At 42.6% G+C, this 17,868-nt stretch overlaps 1 protein-coding gene across 1 annotated transcript in view; it reads left to right on the top strand.

Annotated features, from left to right (window-relative positions):
- Positions 1-6,573: 6,573 nt before the first annotated feature.
- YAF2 (YY1 associated factor 2) overlaps positions 6,574-17,868 on the top strand; it is a 120,055-nt gene continuing 108,760 nt past the window's right edge. Inside the window, 4 exon segments of the mRNA XM_030216597.1 lie at positions 6,574-6,680; positions 7,097-7,133; positions 7,136-7,183; positions 7,185-7,225. Coding sequence (XP_030072457.1) covers positions 6,655-6,680; positions 7,097-7,133; positions 7,136-7,183; positions 7,185-7,225 — 152 coding nt within the window. The 5' untranslated portion in view covers positions 6,574-6,654.

Here is a 17,868-nt window from a genome sequence, read left to right as displayed (position 1 = left end):
CAAGATCACCATTACTAGGCACATCTGAAGAAAACCATCATTGAGGGAGGCCCAAAGGAGACTGAATTGCTCCTAGTGAACACAATCAGTGGCAGTGAGCTACCCAGAAGCAGTTATGGATATGTCTCTAACACAGAAGCCCCTATTGGGAAAACCAGCACCAAAGAGACTCAGAGAGCAACACTAACCACAGTACAGTGCATATAGTCCTCACATTCAGTGACATCAATGTGCTTTTTTATTCTGGGTTGTGCATCAGGCTGGTATAATGTCTGCAATGTAGACCAGTGTCTGGACTCCTTTACCCTATTTTAGTAAGAATGTATTTATTTGTTTCATTTGCATCCCACATATGATGCTTGTCTGTAATCAGTTTTGTAATTAAACACAAAATGGGAAACATCTCAACGCTACTTTCTCTTGTTACTTGGGCATAGTTTGGGTAAGCATAAAAAGCTGGCAGTCATGATTTTTTTTTTTACACATTCTAACAAAGTTCCTGCCTCAGAGGTTGTTTAACTACATCTGAATTGACATCGGTACCTAAACGTGCCAGACTTGTTGAGTAGTTTTTATTGTAATGGCTCTGCCGTTTGTTAGCCCATGCTTACAGAGTTCCTGGGACTGGAGGGTAATAATCTGTGTATTTAGCAGAGAGCTGCTGACTGCAAGGTAATAAGTTTTGACTAAAAGTGGTTAGCCAGTTTCAGCCAAAACTGAAAAACCCCCCAGTTTCGATCAGCCTCTACAGGAGATAAGAGGTATCTGCCTTAGGCCATGAGCACACCCTGATGTACTGATACCGAAAAGCTGCCAATCATAACTCACATATCTGGTGGGGAAAAAAGCTGCCAGAATGTGCCATCAGAGAGGGGGTCTGAAGGTGGAAGGAGTACATCAAAGACATGAGCCCTTGTTTGTCCTCTCTTAAAGGGAAATTCATATCTGCAGAGACCAGCCTAGAAGATCCAGATTCCTCTGAATCCAAACAGGATGTGAGATGGGTGGAGGTTACAGTCTTAACAAAGACACAAGAACTTGGCTCAATTGATCTTGGCAGAGGTGGTCTCTAGATAGACCCACATCCTCTCTAGATATTCTAGGTCTTAGACCTTGAGGTGTACATCATCCATTTAGGTTGATGGGTGATCCATATACCAGGTTCAGTAAGCCACCTGTGTAAGTGGCACAAGAGCGAGATCAGATAACCTTGATCACTCTACAATCAAGAAAGGATAAAGATCCATGACACAAGGGCTAAACTCAAATATATGCAAGCTACCCAAGAGATACCATGATGAAAATCTTTGCTTTATCCAGAATAAAGCAACCAACAGATCAGCCCTACGTGTGTAGTCAGTTAAGTACTAGACTAAAATTATATTATCCAAAATAGTCCTGTCTGGGTCCATGTAGCAGTGGTTGGGGTGGATCACCTCTACTAGTATGGTGGCTAGCTGCTATGATAGTGCTTTGGCTAGAATCTTGTAATCCACACAAAACAGCACGCTGACACCAGTTATTTTTGTCCTGTGGGTCTCCCCCGTTGGTCAAGAGGTTCAACACTGCCCATCTCCAGGTCTTCAGCTAGGACCCTCAGGAGATCATCAGACCATCAATGTACAGGAACTTTCCACATGAGGAGGGTTGCAGAGAGGTCAGCCAGATGCATGGACTCATCTACCATGTCTCTGTCATACTAGCTGATAACAGGAAGCTCCTCCCAAAGGATATTACAGTTATAAGGGTGAACTGGATCTGGGAAAAGCATAGCTAAGTGAAGTTCCCAAGTCAGACTTTAAAGGGTAAGAGCCTAGGTACAGCTGGTTAGAGGAAGGTGAGCAATTCTTGGCAGGAGTCAAGACAGATGATCATAGGAACAAGAATTGGGAAGAAAGTACCAGGATTTCAGCTACATAAGCAAGAAAGCTAGAGAGGCCTTTATATACTTCAGCCAGTCAAGGGTAGCTTCCTTGTTGGACCAATGAGAACCTTCTTTTTCCCTTGCTCCTGCAGACTAAGCTATTGCTCTTCTACCATAAATGGGAATGCATTGTCCTGTCAGTTAAACATACCAGCTCTTCATCTTCAGGACACCACTGGTTCATGCCTGGCTAGGCCTAAAACTAGAGGCTGACTTGACAGTGATCGGAGCCCCTAAGGGTCATGGGCCCCTAACAACCCATTTGATATATATTACTGGCTATAGGCACCACTTTATTGACAGGCTAGTCAGTCTGCCCCTGCTTGACACAGATTCTCAGACCATTGGCTGCTTTAGACTTTAGCTGTTCCCAACACAATTATCAGTGATCTCAAGCGGAGAAGACATCCAATTAAAAGAGATCTGGTAAGAATAAAATACAAAAAGTTGGCAATTCTATAAAGTGGCACAGAGATTTAAGAACTCTAATGTCATGTGCTTAGAACCAATTCTATAATGGCTTCTTGGCGCCAAGATTCCATTATAGAATAGTAGTGTATATCAGCACTGATGAGCTTAAAGTTAGGCACTAATTGTTATACCAAGTCAATGACAGTTGAAACTGTTGGTGTCCAATTGTGCCCTGAAGTGTCTAACTTGTAGTATTCTGTAAGTTATGCTTATCTCGGAGACACACCCATAACTCTGCCCATGTTTACACCTTCCTCACAATTACACACTAAGCAAAGTTGGTGCCTATGTTCCTAGGCGCCGACTCCATGGGTGCTGTGGGTGCTCGAGCACCCCCAATATTTCACCCACCGGAAGTTCCCTTCACCAGCCCAGAATTTTAAAAGTCCCTCCCTCCCTCCCTTCGAGTTCCAGGCCCCCTCCCTCCGAATTTTAAAAGTCATCTTACCTCGTTGGAGTTACGGCGGCAGCACCAGTGAAAAGCGTGCAAGCTCAGTGCTTCAGCCCTTACCTTCTCTCAGCTCTGGTCCCGCCCTTTTTCTCATTTCCTGTTTCTGCAAGGGAGGGACCACAGCTGAGAGAGAGATAAGGGAAGGGCTGAAGCGTCGAGCCTGCACGCTTTTCACTGGTGCTGCTGCTGTAACCCTGATGAGGTAAGATGACTTTTAAAATTCGGAGGGAGAGAGACCCTGGAACTCAGAGGGAGGGAGACCCTGGAACTCGGGAGGGAGGGAATCCTGGAACTCGAAGGGAGGAAGGGAGTGAGGGGAGGGAGAGAGGGGGCCTGGAACTTGAGGGGAGCAAGGGGGGAGGTGGAATGCATTACCTATAAAAAAAAAATTCAGCACCCCCAATCATTTTGAAAAGTTGGCTTCTATGCCTATGTTACAAAACAGCATCTAGCACTAATGCGCGTAATTGCCAATTAGTGGCACCAATCACACTCGTAAGTGCTATTATTCTATAAAATTGGGCACTAATTTATAGTATTCACTTCAGATTTAATTTCCAGTAGCTGTTTTTAGATGCACTAGGCTAAACAAAACAAAACAGGCAAAGCAAGAAAAGGAAAGCTACCACCATCCACATAAGGGGAATTAAGCTTTGTACTGTTAATACATATTCAGTTTTAAGGTGTCGCGTGCTCGAGGACCTTGGCATACTGTCAGGCTTCCTCCCTGGGAGCACTGGGTTTGTGAGCCCATGGGCCACTACCATGGAGCAGCAGTGGCAGGCAAGATCACCTCCAAGGTAGAGATAAGACAAAACTGGACTGGAACCCCGGACTGGAGTTCTACACAGGAATACACGGAACTGGAACGCACCGGACGGGTGCGCGCTGGACTGGAACACACTGGAGGGCCCCACTGGACTGGAACATACAGGAGTAAAACCCGCTGGACTGGAACACACTGGAGCGGAACCCACGGGACCGGAACCCGCTGGACTGGAACACACTGGACCTAGGCTTCACCTACGCTTGACCACCTTTCCCCGAGGGTTGAGCCCTCAGGTTCGGGCGGCCGGCAGGGCTTACAGGAAAAACCGGAACTGGAACTTGCAAGCAGGAACAGCAGGAATGAGGATCCAGGAGTGCCCCCTGGCACCTCGGCGAAGGCAAGGCAGCCAGGCAGGGAATGTCCGGGTTCTGGCAGTCGGCAGGTTAGACACTCGGACTAGTAGACTGTACCCAAGCTAATAGGAAAGCTATGCCCAGGCAAACCAGTCATACACAAGAAACATACACTAGGCAACTCAGGAGACTAGTAAAGCTATACACCAGCTAACAACAAAGCTGTGCCCAAGCTAACAAGTCATACACTGGAAACAAACTCAGAGCACTAGCAAAGCTATACACAGGCTCACAAGCCAAGCGGTGCCTAAGCTGGCTAGTCAACACTAGGACCAAACACAGAGAACTAGCAAAGCTATACACAGGCTAACAAGCCACACGGTGCCTAAGCTGGCTAGTCTAACACTAGGAACAAACACAGAGAACTAGCAAAGCTATACACAGGCTAACAAGCCACACGGTGCCTAAGCTGGCTAGTCTAACACTAGGAACAAACACAGAGAACTAGCAAAGCTATACACAGGCTAACAAGCCACACGGTGCCTAAGCTATCTAGTTAAACATAGAAACTCACACAGAGCAAACAGTGTACAGAGCACTCTATACACCAGGGCCCTTAGATGAAATGCAAAGGCTAGGGCTGTAGTCTCTAAGTGATTAATAAAGCCCTTCCACACCAAAGGCACAGCTGCAGCAATCACCTTGCATCCAAACAGAGGCTTGACACACAGAGAAGTCAGCCCAGCGGGAGCCATCTTGGATACTGGCATAGAGGAGTCGGCGGCAGCCATCTTGGAAAAGGCATAGCCCACACAGGTGAGGTTCAGTAGGGCAATCAGCACACAGAGCCAGAGAGAAACTAAGACAGAGACAGACACAGAGACAAGCAGAAGCCAGCACAGCCACTGACTCCCAGAAACAGGGTAAGTCTGAGGGTGGTCACGGCCACAGACGTAACATAAGGTCAGGGCCAAGAGTTGAGGACTACCCATTCTTTGCCTTCAGACACAAATTGAAAAGCAAGGGTGGGGTTAATATTTGCTATCTAACCGGTTCAGATATGTTCTAAGGGCAAAGCACACAGCTCTCAAAAGGAGTAAAGGCTGACCACAGGCTAAACCAACTCGGAAGATGGCATGAGAAAACGCTTTATTGGTTATTCAAGGGACCCGACACGGTCCGTGTTTCGACACACAAGGTTGTGGTCAGCCTTTGCTCGTTTTGAGCTATGCAATCCTATATAATAATTCTCACCGCTAACATTCTATGCGTCTGCCTGCCTGCGTCCGTAACTTTCTTCACAGATGGGCTCCGAAGCCCTAGCTGATGTCACTAGACCCATTATGACGCGTCCTATATAATAATTCTCACCCCCAACGTTCTATGCGTCTGCTTGCCTGTGTCTGTAACTTTCTTCATAGATGGGCTCTGAAGCCCCGAGGGTTGGCGGTGGGAAGGGGGGCTCGAGAGGGTCGCGGCAGGGGGGTCCAGGGGTCAGGAACTCCAAGGGGGGGGGGTCGGGAAATCGGAGGAAAGGGGGTCTGCAAATCAGAGGGAGGGAGGCAGGGGGTGGGGTCTGGAACTCGGAGAGGAGGGGGGTCTGCAAATCAGAAGGAGGGAGGGAGGCAGGGAGGTGGGGTCTGGAACTTGGAGAGCAGGAGGGTTCTAGAACTCGGAGGGGGGTCTGGAATTCGGAGGGGGGAGGGAGGGGGTCTGGAACTGGGGGGAGGGGGTCTGGAGTTCGGGGGGGGGGGGGAGGGAGGGGGGTCTGGAACTTGGAGGAGGGGAGAATGCACCACCTGTACAAAAACTAAAAAAAACAAACGGGGGGGACGACCCTGGAACTTGGAGGGAGGAGGAACGACAACCCTGGAACTTGGAGGGAGGGGGGGTCACTGGAACTGGGTGGGAGGGGCCCCAGGCACACACACTGTCAGACACACTCGCACCCAGTGAGTCTCACTCTCTCTGTCACACACACTCCGAGGAAAACCTTGCTAGCGCCCGTTTCAATTGTGTTAGAAACGGGCCTTTTTCACTAGTAACCAATAAAGCGTTTTCTCAGCACCGTCTCCCGAGTTGGTCAGCCTTTACTCCTTTTGAACTGTGTGGAGTCTTCGTAGAGGCTTCTCCTGTTTGGTACTTTTGACTAAGGGCAAAGCAGAAAGAAGATTAAACCTTTTCTCATCCTACGTCCGGGAAAAGCGAGACATTTTATCCCATAATAAAAGGCGACAGGATGAGTAAGTGACCAAATCAGAATTAGGATGTGACTAGACAGACAGCAAACAAGAAGCAACTGGGTAAGTGCCAAACCAGATTAAGAGAAGGAATGAAAGTGAATGGGTGAGGATCAGGGCTGTAGTCAAGCGGTTACAGACCGGAGCAATAACTCCACTAGAGACATAAACCTGCCGCCTTCCGCTTTTCCTGCTCACTTTTTGAAGCGCGGGCCGACGCTGGTTGGGCCGCGCGGGGCACGTGATGATAGCCAGGAGTTCCCTCGGCCAGCTGGCGACTGCGGGATCCATCTAGCTCCGTTTCAGGCGCTTTTTGTTTGTTTGTAATATTTTCCCCATTATTACCAGCGATCGGTTTTATTTGCTTTCTTTAGCAATATCGCGCGTCTAGGCTCCGTGGGGCATACTGGTATTATTCATTTTCTGCAAGAGCTAAGCAATACATTATGGGAGATAAGAAAAGCCCGACCAGGTAACGCGGCTCTTGTACACATCAGACATTCACAGACAGAGCGAGCTGCGGGGAGAGTCACCCGTGAGAGTCGCTTTTTTTTCTTTCTGGGCCGATGTTACACCGTGTCCCGGTGGCTGTAAGCGCCTCTGCGGCCATAATTCGTGTTAACGGCGGCCCAGCAGCTGTGATGCACCTCCCATGGAGTGGGGGACGCCGGATGATAGGAGGACGGGAGGAGGGAAAGCTGGAGGAATACCCGGAGCTGTCTCCCCACCCCCGGACCACTGGTGTGGGGGCGTGGGGAGAGAAAAAAAAAAGCCGGAGAAGGGGGGGAGGTTGGGGAGGATTGATTAGAGGCCGGGAGCAGGCCTAGGGCCGCCGCCGCCACTGCGACTTGACCCTCTCCTCTCCCCGTTTGTGTGTCCGCTCCGCAGGCCGAAGCGGCAGCCGAAGCCTTCCCTCCGAGGAGGGTGTACTGGGACTGCAGCGTGTGCACCTTCAGGAACAGCGCTGAGGCTTTCAAAGTGCATGATGTGCGATGTCAGGAAGGGCACGTCCACACGGTGAGAGCGAGCGAGAGAGCCCCAGGTTCCTATCAGCCGCCTGCGCTCCCAGAGCACAAAGGTAGTGTGGGAGAGAGCCTTGTTTGCTCTGTGAGGATCAGCAGCAGCCTCCCTGTGAATCAAGGGGCCTTGGCGATGCCCCTCGCTTCACAGGCACGGGCTCGGGATTCCTGACTAGACCTTGCCGGGAAAACCAGCGGGGCATGAGTAAATGGATCCCCATTATGAAACAAAATCCAGATTTCTTTTTGTGTTAGCCTAATAATGAGTGTATGTATTTTAGATTGTTGGAATATGTTGGTTATTGAAGTAGGCAACACACAGATCTGTAAGACAAAAATCTATCACTGTTCCCACTTTTGTATTAATGTATGTGCTTATATATCTCTTTAATATTTAAAAAGTGCAGTTTTCTAAGTAAATATTTGGAGAAATACAAATTATACATTGGAATTAGTAGTAATTTAATTGGTTTCATTCTCGGCCTACTTTTGTGTAATTAGCTGTTTTGTGTGTGTGTGTTTTTTGTGAATCCTTAAATCCTGTCTAAAATTCCTAGATGTGGATTATTTATGTTGTGACGTAGCATTGAATGGTACAAGACCATACATTTCTTTTTCTTTGACAACTATACCCTTTAGCATTAAAGAGGTGATGCTCTACTTGTTTCAGCCCCAGCTGAAAGAGCCAGTCTCTGCAGGGGTGGATAATTAATTCTTTGCTCTAGCCATCTGCAGCAAGGATGCTATTTAGCTGAATAACACTTTGTTGTGTATAGAGAAATCAATCTGAAAAGTGCACAGAATAAACAGAAAATATAACAATATCTTAGGAAAGAGATACTGTATTGTAATTGATTTCAGGATGCATATTTTATTCCTATAGATTAGAGATTACTGTATAAACAGAATTATAAAGGAACAGTACCTCAACCATAGGATAAGTGATTATCCTATAAAAAAATTTTTCTTTCTTTTGAAAGTGGTAGGTAAGGGTAGATTGAAAAGACCAGTTGGGAGCGATAACAGTACGACAACTGTATAGTTTTATTTATCTTAGCTATATTGGGTCTGATATTCAAACAGGTTATGTGCCTAACTCTCTCCACCCCCCCCCCCCCCCTGCTTACTAAGCCGTACGGCAGTGCCAACATAGCCCATTCAAAGTGAATTGCCTGTGTTGGCATTACTGCACCGACTGCTGCTAGCTTGGCATGGTAAACAGGGATGTTAGAGAGTTATGTTCCTAAATATACATATTTGATAACTTACTAGGACTGAGTTCTTAAATGTGTATTCATAAGTACATAAGTATTGCCATACTGGGAAAGACCAAAGGTCCATCGAGCCCAGCATCCTGTTTTCAACAGTGGCCAATCCAGGTCACAGATACCCGGCAAGATCCCAAAAATGTACAAAACATTTTATACTGCCTATCCCAGAAATAGTGGATTTTCCCCAAGTCCATTTAATAAGTCTATGGACTTTTCCTTTAGGAAGCCGTCCAAACCTTTTTAAAACTCCGCTAAGCTAACCACCTTTACCACATTCTCTGGCAACGAATTCCAGAGTTTAATTACACGTTGAGTGAAGAAAAAATTTCTCAGATTCGTTTTAAATTTACTACATTGTAGCTTCATCGCATGCCCCCCTAGTCCTAGTATTTTTAGAAAGCGTGAACAGACGCTAAACTTCTAAATTTAGGAGCATAAAAAGTAGATGGCAACAAGGGCAGATTTAGGGAAGGGGGAATTTAGGAGCTTAACGCTGGCTTTCCAAAGGATGCAAGACTCTCCAAACATCAGCTGACAGAGGTTGGGCGGCTTCCTAGAACTTTGAGTTTTCTCTCTCATCTGGGATTGTGTGATTTATCCATTTCAGGGTCCTATGCCGTATTGAAATCCCCACCGATTGGAATTGGTATTTTATCTCTGTGTAGAAAAAGGGAAGTTAGGGTTTTATAAAATATTTGGTCAGTTTGGTTAGGGACCTTTTTAGATGAAGGGGTGAACAAACATGTAGATAAAGGTGAGCCGGTCGATATTGTGTATCTGGGTTTTCAAAAGGCATTTGACAAAGTACCTCATGAAAGACTCCAGAGGAAATTGGAGAACCATGGGATAAGAGGCATTGTCCTATTGTGGATTAAAAACTGGTTAAAAGATAGAAAACATAGATTAGGGTTAAATGGTCAGTATTCTCAATGAAGAAGGGTAGATAATTGGTTCCACAGGGGTCTGTGCTGGGATCGCTGCTTTTTTAACATACTTATAAATGATCTAGAGATGGGAGTAACTAGTGAGGCAGTTAAATTTGCTGACGACACAAAATTATTCAGTCGTTAAATCGCGGGAGGATTGTGAAAAATTACAAGAGGACCTTAAAAGGCTGGGAGACTGGGCACCTAAATGGCAGATGATGTTTAATGTGAGCAAGTGCAAAGTGATGCATGTGGGAAAGAGGAACCCAAATTATAGCTACGGAATGCAAGGTTCCACGTTAAGAGTCACCGACCAAGAAAGGGATGTAGGCGTCATCGTTGATACGTTGAAACCCTCTGCTCAGTGTGCGGTGGCGGCTAAGAAAGCAACTAGAATGTTAGGTATTATTAGGAAAGGAATGGAAAACAAAAATGAGGATGTTATAATCACTCCATGATGTGACCACACTTCAAATATTGTGTTCAATCTGTTCACCGCATCTCAAAAAAGATAATAGTGGAATTAGAAAATATATAGAGATGGGCAACAAAAATTGTAAAGGGGATGGGACAACTACATTCCAAGTAACTATTTTCATCTTGGGGACAGAGTATCAATTATTGCTATCTTGACACGAACATTATGTTGTACGTGAGAAGACTGTCCCAGCCATTGATCCTCTCCCCTCCTGTTTAGTGGGGAAAGATTAGTTATCCTGAAATCCCTTGTTCACATTACATTGTCCTGTTACTCCAGCAATCCAGAGCTGAAACTTCACTACGCCTTATACTCAAATCCTGAGAAATCCTAGCCAAACCTTTGGATCTACATTTCTCCTTGTTTCTCCAGTCCCCCTACCTACACTCCCACTGTCCCAACCCTTTTATAACCTAATTGATTTCCATTAATAATCCCATTCCAGGATCAGTCTCTGTCAACACCTACTCCCCTTAACCCTTCTTAATCCCACCCACCATACCATAGTGGTTAAATGCCCTTTGAATATAATCCCCTTAAAAATCATAAATGGACCAAAAATTGTTCCAAGCACGGCATCATGGTAGTGGCACTCTCAGCAATATTACATTCAGAGGAAACCATAGTAACATTTTGGGCCAACACAGCGGCTGTCCTGCCCCCATAATTTCAAGCAAAACTATTTTTCCTTAGGTATGTACCCTTCCTGTTCCCCCTTTAGGGTTTCTTGATAGTATCCGGTATGAGGGACTTTTTTTGCCCAGGCGATATGTGAACAATAAATCACAATGCACTAAGTGTGCCTGCTATTACTGTCCTTCTCCAATAAGCATGGCAAGATATAGTGCTAGTAATAAATAAAAGTGGGGGATTGGCAACATCAAATTTGATGGCAATGCCTTGATCCCCAGTGCTCAGGTGGCCAGATGTTTAAACAAAAGGAAAAATCACTCATCACTTGATCCATAACAGCTACAAAATGCTTGTTGATGCTGAGAGTGTAACTAGTCCAACTAAGAACCATGAGTTATCAAAGATATTGTGCAGTAGGATTTCTCTCTCTGAGCCAAAGGTAGCCAACCCCTAGTCCAACTGTGAGACAAACCCACCATTCAGTAAGAGGCTGTTGGTATCATGAAAACACTTGACCTGGGCAAAGACCCACCCTTTCAGAAAGGCTGCCAACAGCTTTCAGAGATTGTACAATCCACTCAGCGAAATAACCAGATGAGCAGGGAGGACTGAGAAAAGACCCATAGTGTTGTTCTGGGTTTGGTTTAATTCCTGAGGCATCTGCACAAATGGTTCAGTTCCCATCACTTCAACATATGCTCGCCGTCGGTGAAGCCACTCCAACTTCAAGCTGAGCCATAAAAATTTGTGCTGCTTCCATAGTCTCTTAGAGCTGATTCTTTCCATTAGGTATTATTTTGAGACGAACTGGCTAGAGGGAGTACAAATCTGATTTTGCAGGTCATGAGCTGCGTGCATTTTGGAGGGCATCTTCGATTCTGTGCAGCCACACCCACAGAGAAATCTTGAAAGAAAGTACTTTTTTACTTTACCAGGTGCTTATATTCCGCTCACACCTTGAGAGGTTCAGAGTGGGTTACAGAGTAAAGAGAATTCATCAAGATTGCATTGGGAAGAGTAGTTTCAATAGCAGATTACAGAGTGGGTTAGTAGTAGATAATTCAGTTTAATACATAGATGCAATGAAAAAGACTTAGTTTGACATTAGACATATTGAAAAAGTCATGTTGGGGAATCAGATTTGCGAGGAGTTTGGTAAGACGTATTTCTTGAATAGAATGGATTTTAAGTTTTTGTTTGTATGCCTCTATGGTTTTTGTTTTCATATGTGAGAGTTTTTCCGTTTCTCAGGGCCTGGAGGATTGTGACTTAATATTTATGTAATTAAACATTTTTAAAATCGCCACCCTTGTTTTGTTAGAGGCTATCTGTCAAACCCAAGTTTGTGGGCCTTCTCCACTCTTAACTGTCCCAAATGAGTACCCAACTGTAAAGGCCAAGGTAACCTGGCATCCAAGAAGCCAGTGAGCTCATTGCTATGGTTTCAGCGATTGAGTCCAGCACGAGGATAGCTTTAATAGCTTGAAGATATTATTACATTAAACATTAAGCTGTTTCAAATGTTATGTTTGAACACAAATTCATGATACATCATAAATGCAGACTTATATATGGACACAGTTTGAGTCCAGTGATATTGTCACATTAAATATTAGGCTGTTTCGGCTGCCTATATTGATGATAATTTTGATTTGTCCTTATCGATGGTGAAACACGTTTCATGCAAATTAGGTCCTGACAGAGCACCACTGCAATTTACATGATTTACATATTGATACACATTCAGTTTATAGAGCTCTTGGTATTTAATAGAGCTTATGTATCTGTTTTGAATTATTTATTTTATTATTATTTTTTTATTATTTATTTCCTTGATTATTCACTTCACTACTTGATTTTCACTATTTTATCATTCACATGATCCATATATTGATATACATAGAATCATAATTTAATTTGTAGTACGCTAGCTCTTGGTATTTGATACAAGTATCCTATGGGCTTATATATCTCGATTTTCATTATTTTTGATTTTTTTTCTTCATTTTTATTTATTGTTTTTTATTATTTTCATAGTCTCATTATTGAGATGTCGTCATTGTCTATTAAAAATTGCTTTTTATTCAGGTAGACGCAGTTTTGGGCTGCTTATGCTGGTTTTTTAAAGAAATTCCTTTTATCCTTGCTCTGATATGCAATTTGCGAGTAAGTATTATATACCTATTTGAGTTTTATGTTTATTAATTATTTATTATTTTTTAGTTTTTATTTTTTTTTTTCATTTTTATTTTTATTTCCTTATTTTTTTTTTAGTTTTCATTTTTTCATTCATTTTTTCCTGTAATCATGCATTTTACATAACTGTTCTTCTTCTTTTAGCTGTTCTTATTTAAGAAACATACTAACTAGGTACGTGTCCTTAATCTTATGTTTCTTAATGGTTTTACAACTCATTTCAAAATTAAACCTTCACATTTGCGCCTGTGCCCTTTCTTTGTTGGTAATTTATAATGTATATGTTTTCAATTCACAATGTAGAAGTTTTTAGATATATTACTATATATATTTTAAGCATTTCTATGTTATATTTTTCAATATTAGTTAATGTCTAATGTAATTTTACATGTTCATTTTAATATATTTTAAATGTTTATATTATTTTTGAATCAAAAGAGACAATGTTTATAATTCACGTCTATGGTTTACATGTACATTTTTTTTGTTACATTTGTACCCCGCGCTTTCCCACTCATGGCAGGCTCAATGCGGCTTACATGGGGCAATGGAGGGTTAAGTGACTTGCCCAGAGTCACAAGGAGCTGCCTGTGCCTGAAGTGGGAATCGAACTCAGTTCCTCAGTTCCCCAGGACCAAAGTCCACCACCCTAACAACTAGGCCACTCCTCCATTATCATTCACATTGATGTTTTATGGGTTTTATAGAGATAGAGATATATATATATATATATATATTTATTTATTTTTTATAATTTCTCATATTTTTTAATTTATGTTTGTTGTTCATTATAGCCCCTGACGCAGCCCCTTTGTTGGGCGAAACACGGCCTGTGTCGGGCATTTGTCTAACATACAGTATCTTCAATAAAGTATTTTGGATATTATACTGATCTGCTGGTTTGTTCTCCATGTTGGATTTTGCAGATTGTTTGCCTTGTTGCTTTCTGGCTCCCTCCAGTTTGGCATTGATCAATACCAATTTTTTGTCCAGCGGTGTCTCCATAACCGTCGTGACCTCTGCAGCCAGCCATGTTGAGTTAACAAAAGGAGGTGCAGGACTGTGGGATGTCACCATCTTTTCCTCCCCTGTTCGCGTCGTCTCCTTGTCTCTACCATTTTTGCGGGCATCTCCTCACTCTCTCCGCTACTTCTTTTCAGTTTGGTTATGCTTCCAAGGTGTTACCTCAAACTTTGGTATGTTTTCATGGGTCTGATGCATTTGCAAAATTGGGTTTTTAAGCGGGGTAGAGGGAGAAGCTGTTCTCGGCTGCTTCCCCGAACATGGTGTCTCATGACCTCAATATGCTTTAAGATAGCAAATTTCAATATAGGCATTTAGGACAAGTTTTTTTTTTGTTGTGTTATGCTTAAAAGTATACTCTCAACACAGAAGTGTGTCTTCCAGACCAGCATTCTGTAACCAACTTTAATGTTTTACCTAAGAGAAAATTTTGAAACTATGTTAGGACATAATCCATTGCAATACTGCCATGTTGAGTTATTGCCAAAACTACCAAGTTCATTATTTTCATAACTTTTAAATAGTTCATTAAAACGAAGGTCTTTCTCATTCATAGTTTGTGTATAAAAGGAAAGCTATTGAGGTTTTTAAAATGGATTAATTGGGCGACTCATAGTGGTGCAGTGCCATGCAGATAACGTGGCTTCTTTAGTTCAGTCTTTTGCTTCCCAGGCCAGCTGTAAGGAGCTCTAGTAATTGTGCAACAGTGATACTGAGTCGCTGGATATAGAGTGCATGATGCATTGGCTTCCTGCTGAGGATTCACTGCAGTGATTTGAGTTACGTGAAATGAAAGGGGATATAAAATAGGGGAAAGTCCCTAGATGGTGGCAAATGAATGCTTATCGTTCTTAGTGAACTGGAAGCCCAAAGGATCAGGAGGAAACTGCTGGGTCAAAAGCACAAAGGATTAACATTTAGCAGTCTTTCTGTTTATAATAGAAGCTTTCATGGAGTCTGATTTTAATTGTAAAAATACAGCAAGAACCTTTTCTGAGGCAAGATGTAGTTTTTTTTTTTTAATTACATTGACTAAATGAACATAATAGTTGATCTGTTTGTGTTTAGGCTGGCAAAATGAATTCATGGAGGATACTGCAATACTGAAGAAGAGCTTTTATATAGATTTAGATGAATGACAGATAAATTAAGCTGTTGAGTGGTATTATATATATATATATATATATTTTTTTTTTTTTTTTGGGGGGGGGGGGGGGGGGTAACTGGTTCCCAATATGGCCTATGTATTTTAGCTTGTTGCATGATTTTACTTTACTTTTCTAAGTTACAGAGAGATCTTCTATTTTTGAGACCAGTGGCTATAAGTATATGATTGATTTAATTAATTTATTTCATTTATATCCTACATTATTCCAATAGATGAGGTTCAGTGTGGCTAACAACTTACTGTTGTAATAAAATAAATGAGGATTGAGTAATTACAATATGAAACGAATGCTAGTTGCAAAAAAAGGTAACAGTCATCCATGTATAATAACAATTAGAAAATATCTGAGAAATTGAATAATTGTACAATTTGGGGTTTAAATTAATTATGATCATCCGTGAGAAATTGCTTAGAGAGGATTTAAGTTATTTCTGGAATATCAAAAAATTAGGTTCCCATCTGGTGAATTTCGGAAGGGAATTCCACCATTTGGTACAGAAATAATCCTGACATGTAGATAGACTTGTAGATCACATTTTTTGCAACCAGGATAGTAGAGGGTTAGTTAATCTCTGAACCAGGGAGAGAGTTGTGAAGGGGGAGATCAGTTAAAGGTTGCATATAATCAGGGGTTAAGCCATATAGAGTTTTGTAAACAAATGTACATAGTTTGAATGTTGTTCTGTCTTTGATTGGGAGCCAGTGTAACTTTATAAGCAAAGGGGCTGCACTTTCAAATCTCGTAGCCTTGTAGACTAATCTGGCTGTGTTATATTTTGAATTGTCTGCAGTTTTTTCAAGGAAGATTCCTTACAGCCAGCATAAATGGCATTGCAATAATTGAAGTGTGATAATGCTAATGTTTGTACTAAGGTTCTAAACATATTAGGGAAGAGATGCCTGATTCTTTTTAGTTTCCACATTGCTTTAAAGGTTTTAGTGATGACTGCTTGGACTTTGATGTTGAATAACATGTAGGAATCAGTTATTATACCAAGTATTTGGGACTCCAGTGGATAAGTTACTTTATCAATTGTGAAGCTGTGACAGTTTACGACATGGTGAGAGTTAGATAATAACATAAATAAAGGCCCAAATCTTCATCTGGTCTAGACCAGATTTCATGATAGCACTTCTTCAATAGAAATCTTTGAAAGGGATGTTGGTGGTTAGGTTATTTGCTTAAATAAAATTGTTATAACTATGGGCATCGTGCACCTTTCCTAAGAGGGACATCATAATATTGTTGTTTCTTTCTCTATAATATCACCAAAATTCGTCCTTTCCTTTCTGAGCACACTACCAGAACCCTTATCCACACTCTTATCGCCTCTCGCTTAGACTATTGCAACTTGCTTCTCACATGTCTCCCACTAAGCCATCTCTCTCCCCTTCAACCTGTTCAAAATTCTGCTGCATGACTTATATTCCGCCAGTGTCGCGATCGTTTAGCGTTTATTTTCTATACCGTCACTTCTTGCATAGCAAATCAGAATGGTTTACATCTTTTAACTATTCAAGTACTTGCACTGTCCCATATGGACTCACAATCTTAAGTATATTGTACCTGGGACAATGGAGGGCTAAGTGACTTGCCCAGGGTCACACGGAGCTGCAGAGAAAATTGAACCTAGTTCCCCAGGATCTTAACCCACTACTGACCGTTAGGCAGCAGTGGGAATCAAACCCGGTTCCCCAGGTCCGTACCCCGCTGCACTAACCATTAGGCCACTCCTCCCTACCTCCCTACGATGCTCATATTAGCCCTCTCCTTGTCACTCCATTGGCTCCCTATCCGTTTCCGGATAGGGAGTTACAAGTGCATTCACTCTGTAGCTCCTCAGTATCTCTCCACTCTTACCTCTCCCTACACTTCTCCCTGGGAACTCTGTTCACTGGGTAAATCTCCCTTCTCTTCACCCTTCTCCTCCACTGCTAACTCCAGATTCCGTTCCTTTTATCTTTCTGCACCATATGCCTGGAAGCTCTATCTTCGGTTGTCTTCAAATCTATGCTGAAAGCTACCTTTTTTGATGTCACTTTTAACTCCTAACCCGTACTCACTTTCAGCCCCCATTTTTATCATTCCCACCTAAGTAATTCCCTTATCCCTTATTTGTCGTGTTTGTCTGTCCTAGTTAGATTGTAAGCTCTTTCGAGCAGGGGCTTTCTCTTTATGTCTAGTGTACAGCGCTGTGTACGTTTAGTAGCACTATAGAAATAAGTAGTAGTAGTATTGAATAAGATGAGTGAAAGAGGGGATGCCTGGGGGACTCCACAGTCTGGAGCCCATTGGTGGGAGATGGAATTAGATTTGACTTGATAGGAACTAGATTTTAAAAATCCTCAAAACCAATTTAGGATAGACCCTCCTATACCTAGATTGTCCATTAATGCAAGTAGTAAATTATGGTCTACATGAAATGCACTTGACACATCAAATTGCATAAGGATGATCTTCCTGCCTAGGCTGATTTCTTTCCTGAAGTTAGCAATTAGTGTGGCTAATGATATCCTGTTGAACATTTTTTAAAAGATGTCTTACAGAAATCTGAGATTATGTGGAATATTCTTCGTATAAATGCATCTATAATGATTTCTTGTCTGAGATTTTGTAGGAATTTCTCTATATATTCAGCAAAGGAGTTAGTAAATTTTAGTGATCCTTTTTTAGTAATGGAAGGGCTTGTGATGGGAATCAGGTCCAAAATATATTGTTGCTGAGGCAGCAGTGAAAAAATTGTTCATGGGGTGTCTGCTGTACCTTGCTGAAACCTTGCTCTTACCTTTGTAAGTCTTTGATTTTTTCGTGGCTCCTAAACAGCGAGGCGAGACTCTGGTTTACCCATCTGCTGACCCTTTTCAGCCGGTTTCTCAACAGAAGATTGTGCAGTTTCACAGTTCCAGCCGCTTTCACTTTCACACTTGGACCAGTGTTTTGCTGTG

Source organism: Microcaecilia unicolor, chromosome 10 (assembly GCF_901765095.1).
Source record: "Microcaecilia unicolor chromosome 10, aMicUni1.1, whole genome shotgun sequence".
In the NCBI taxonomy this organism is placed as follows: domain Eukaryota; kingdom Metazoa; phylum Chordata; class Amphibia; order Gymnophiona; family Siphonopidae; genus Microcaecilia; species Microcaecilia unicolor.
The sequence above is the reverse complement of the archived record's forward strand: the minus strand, read 5'-3'. Positions and strand labels throughout refer to the sequence as shown.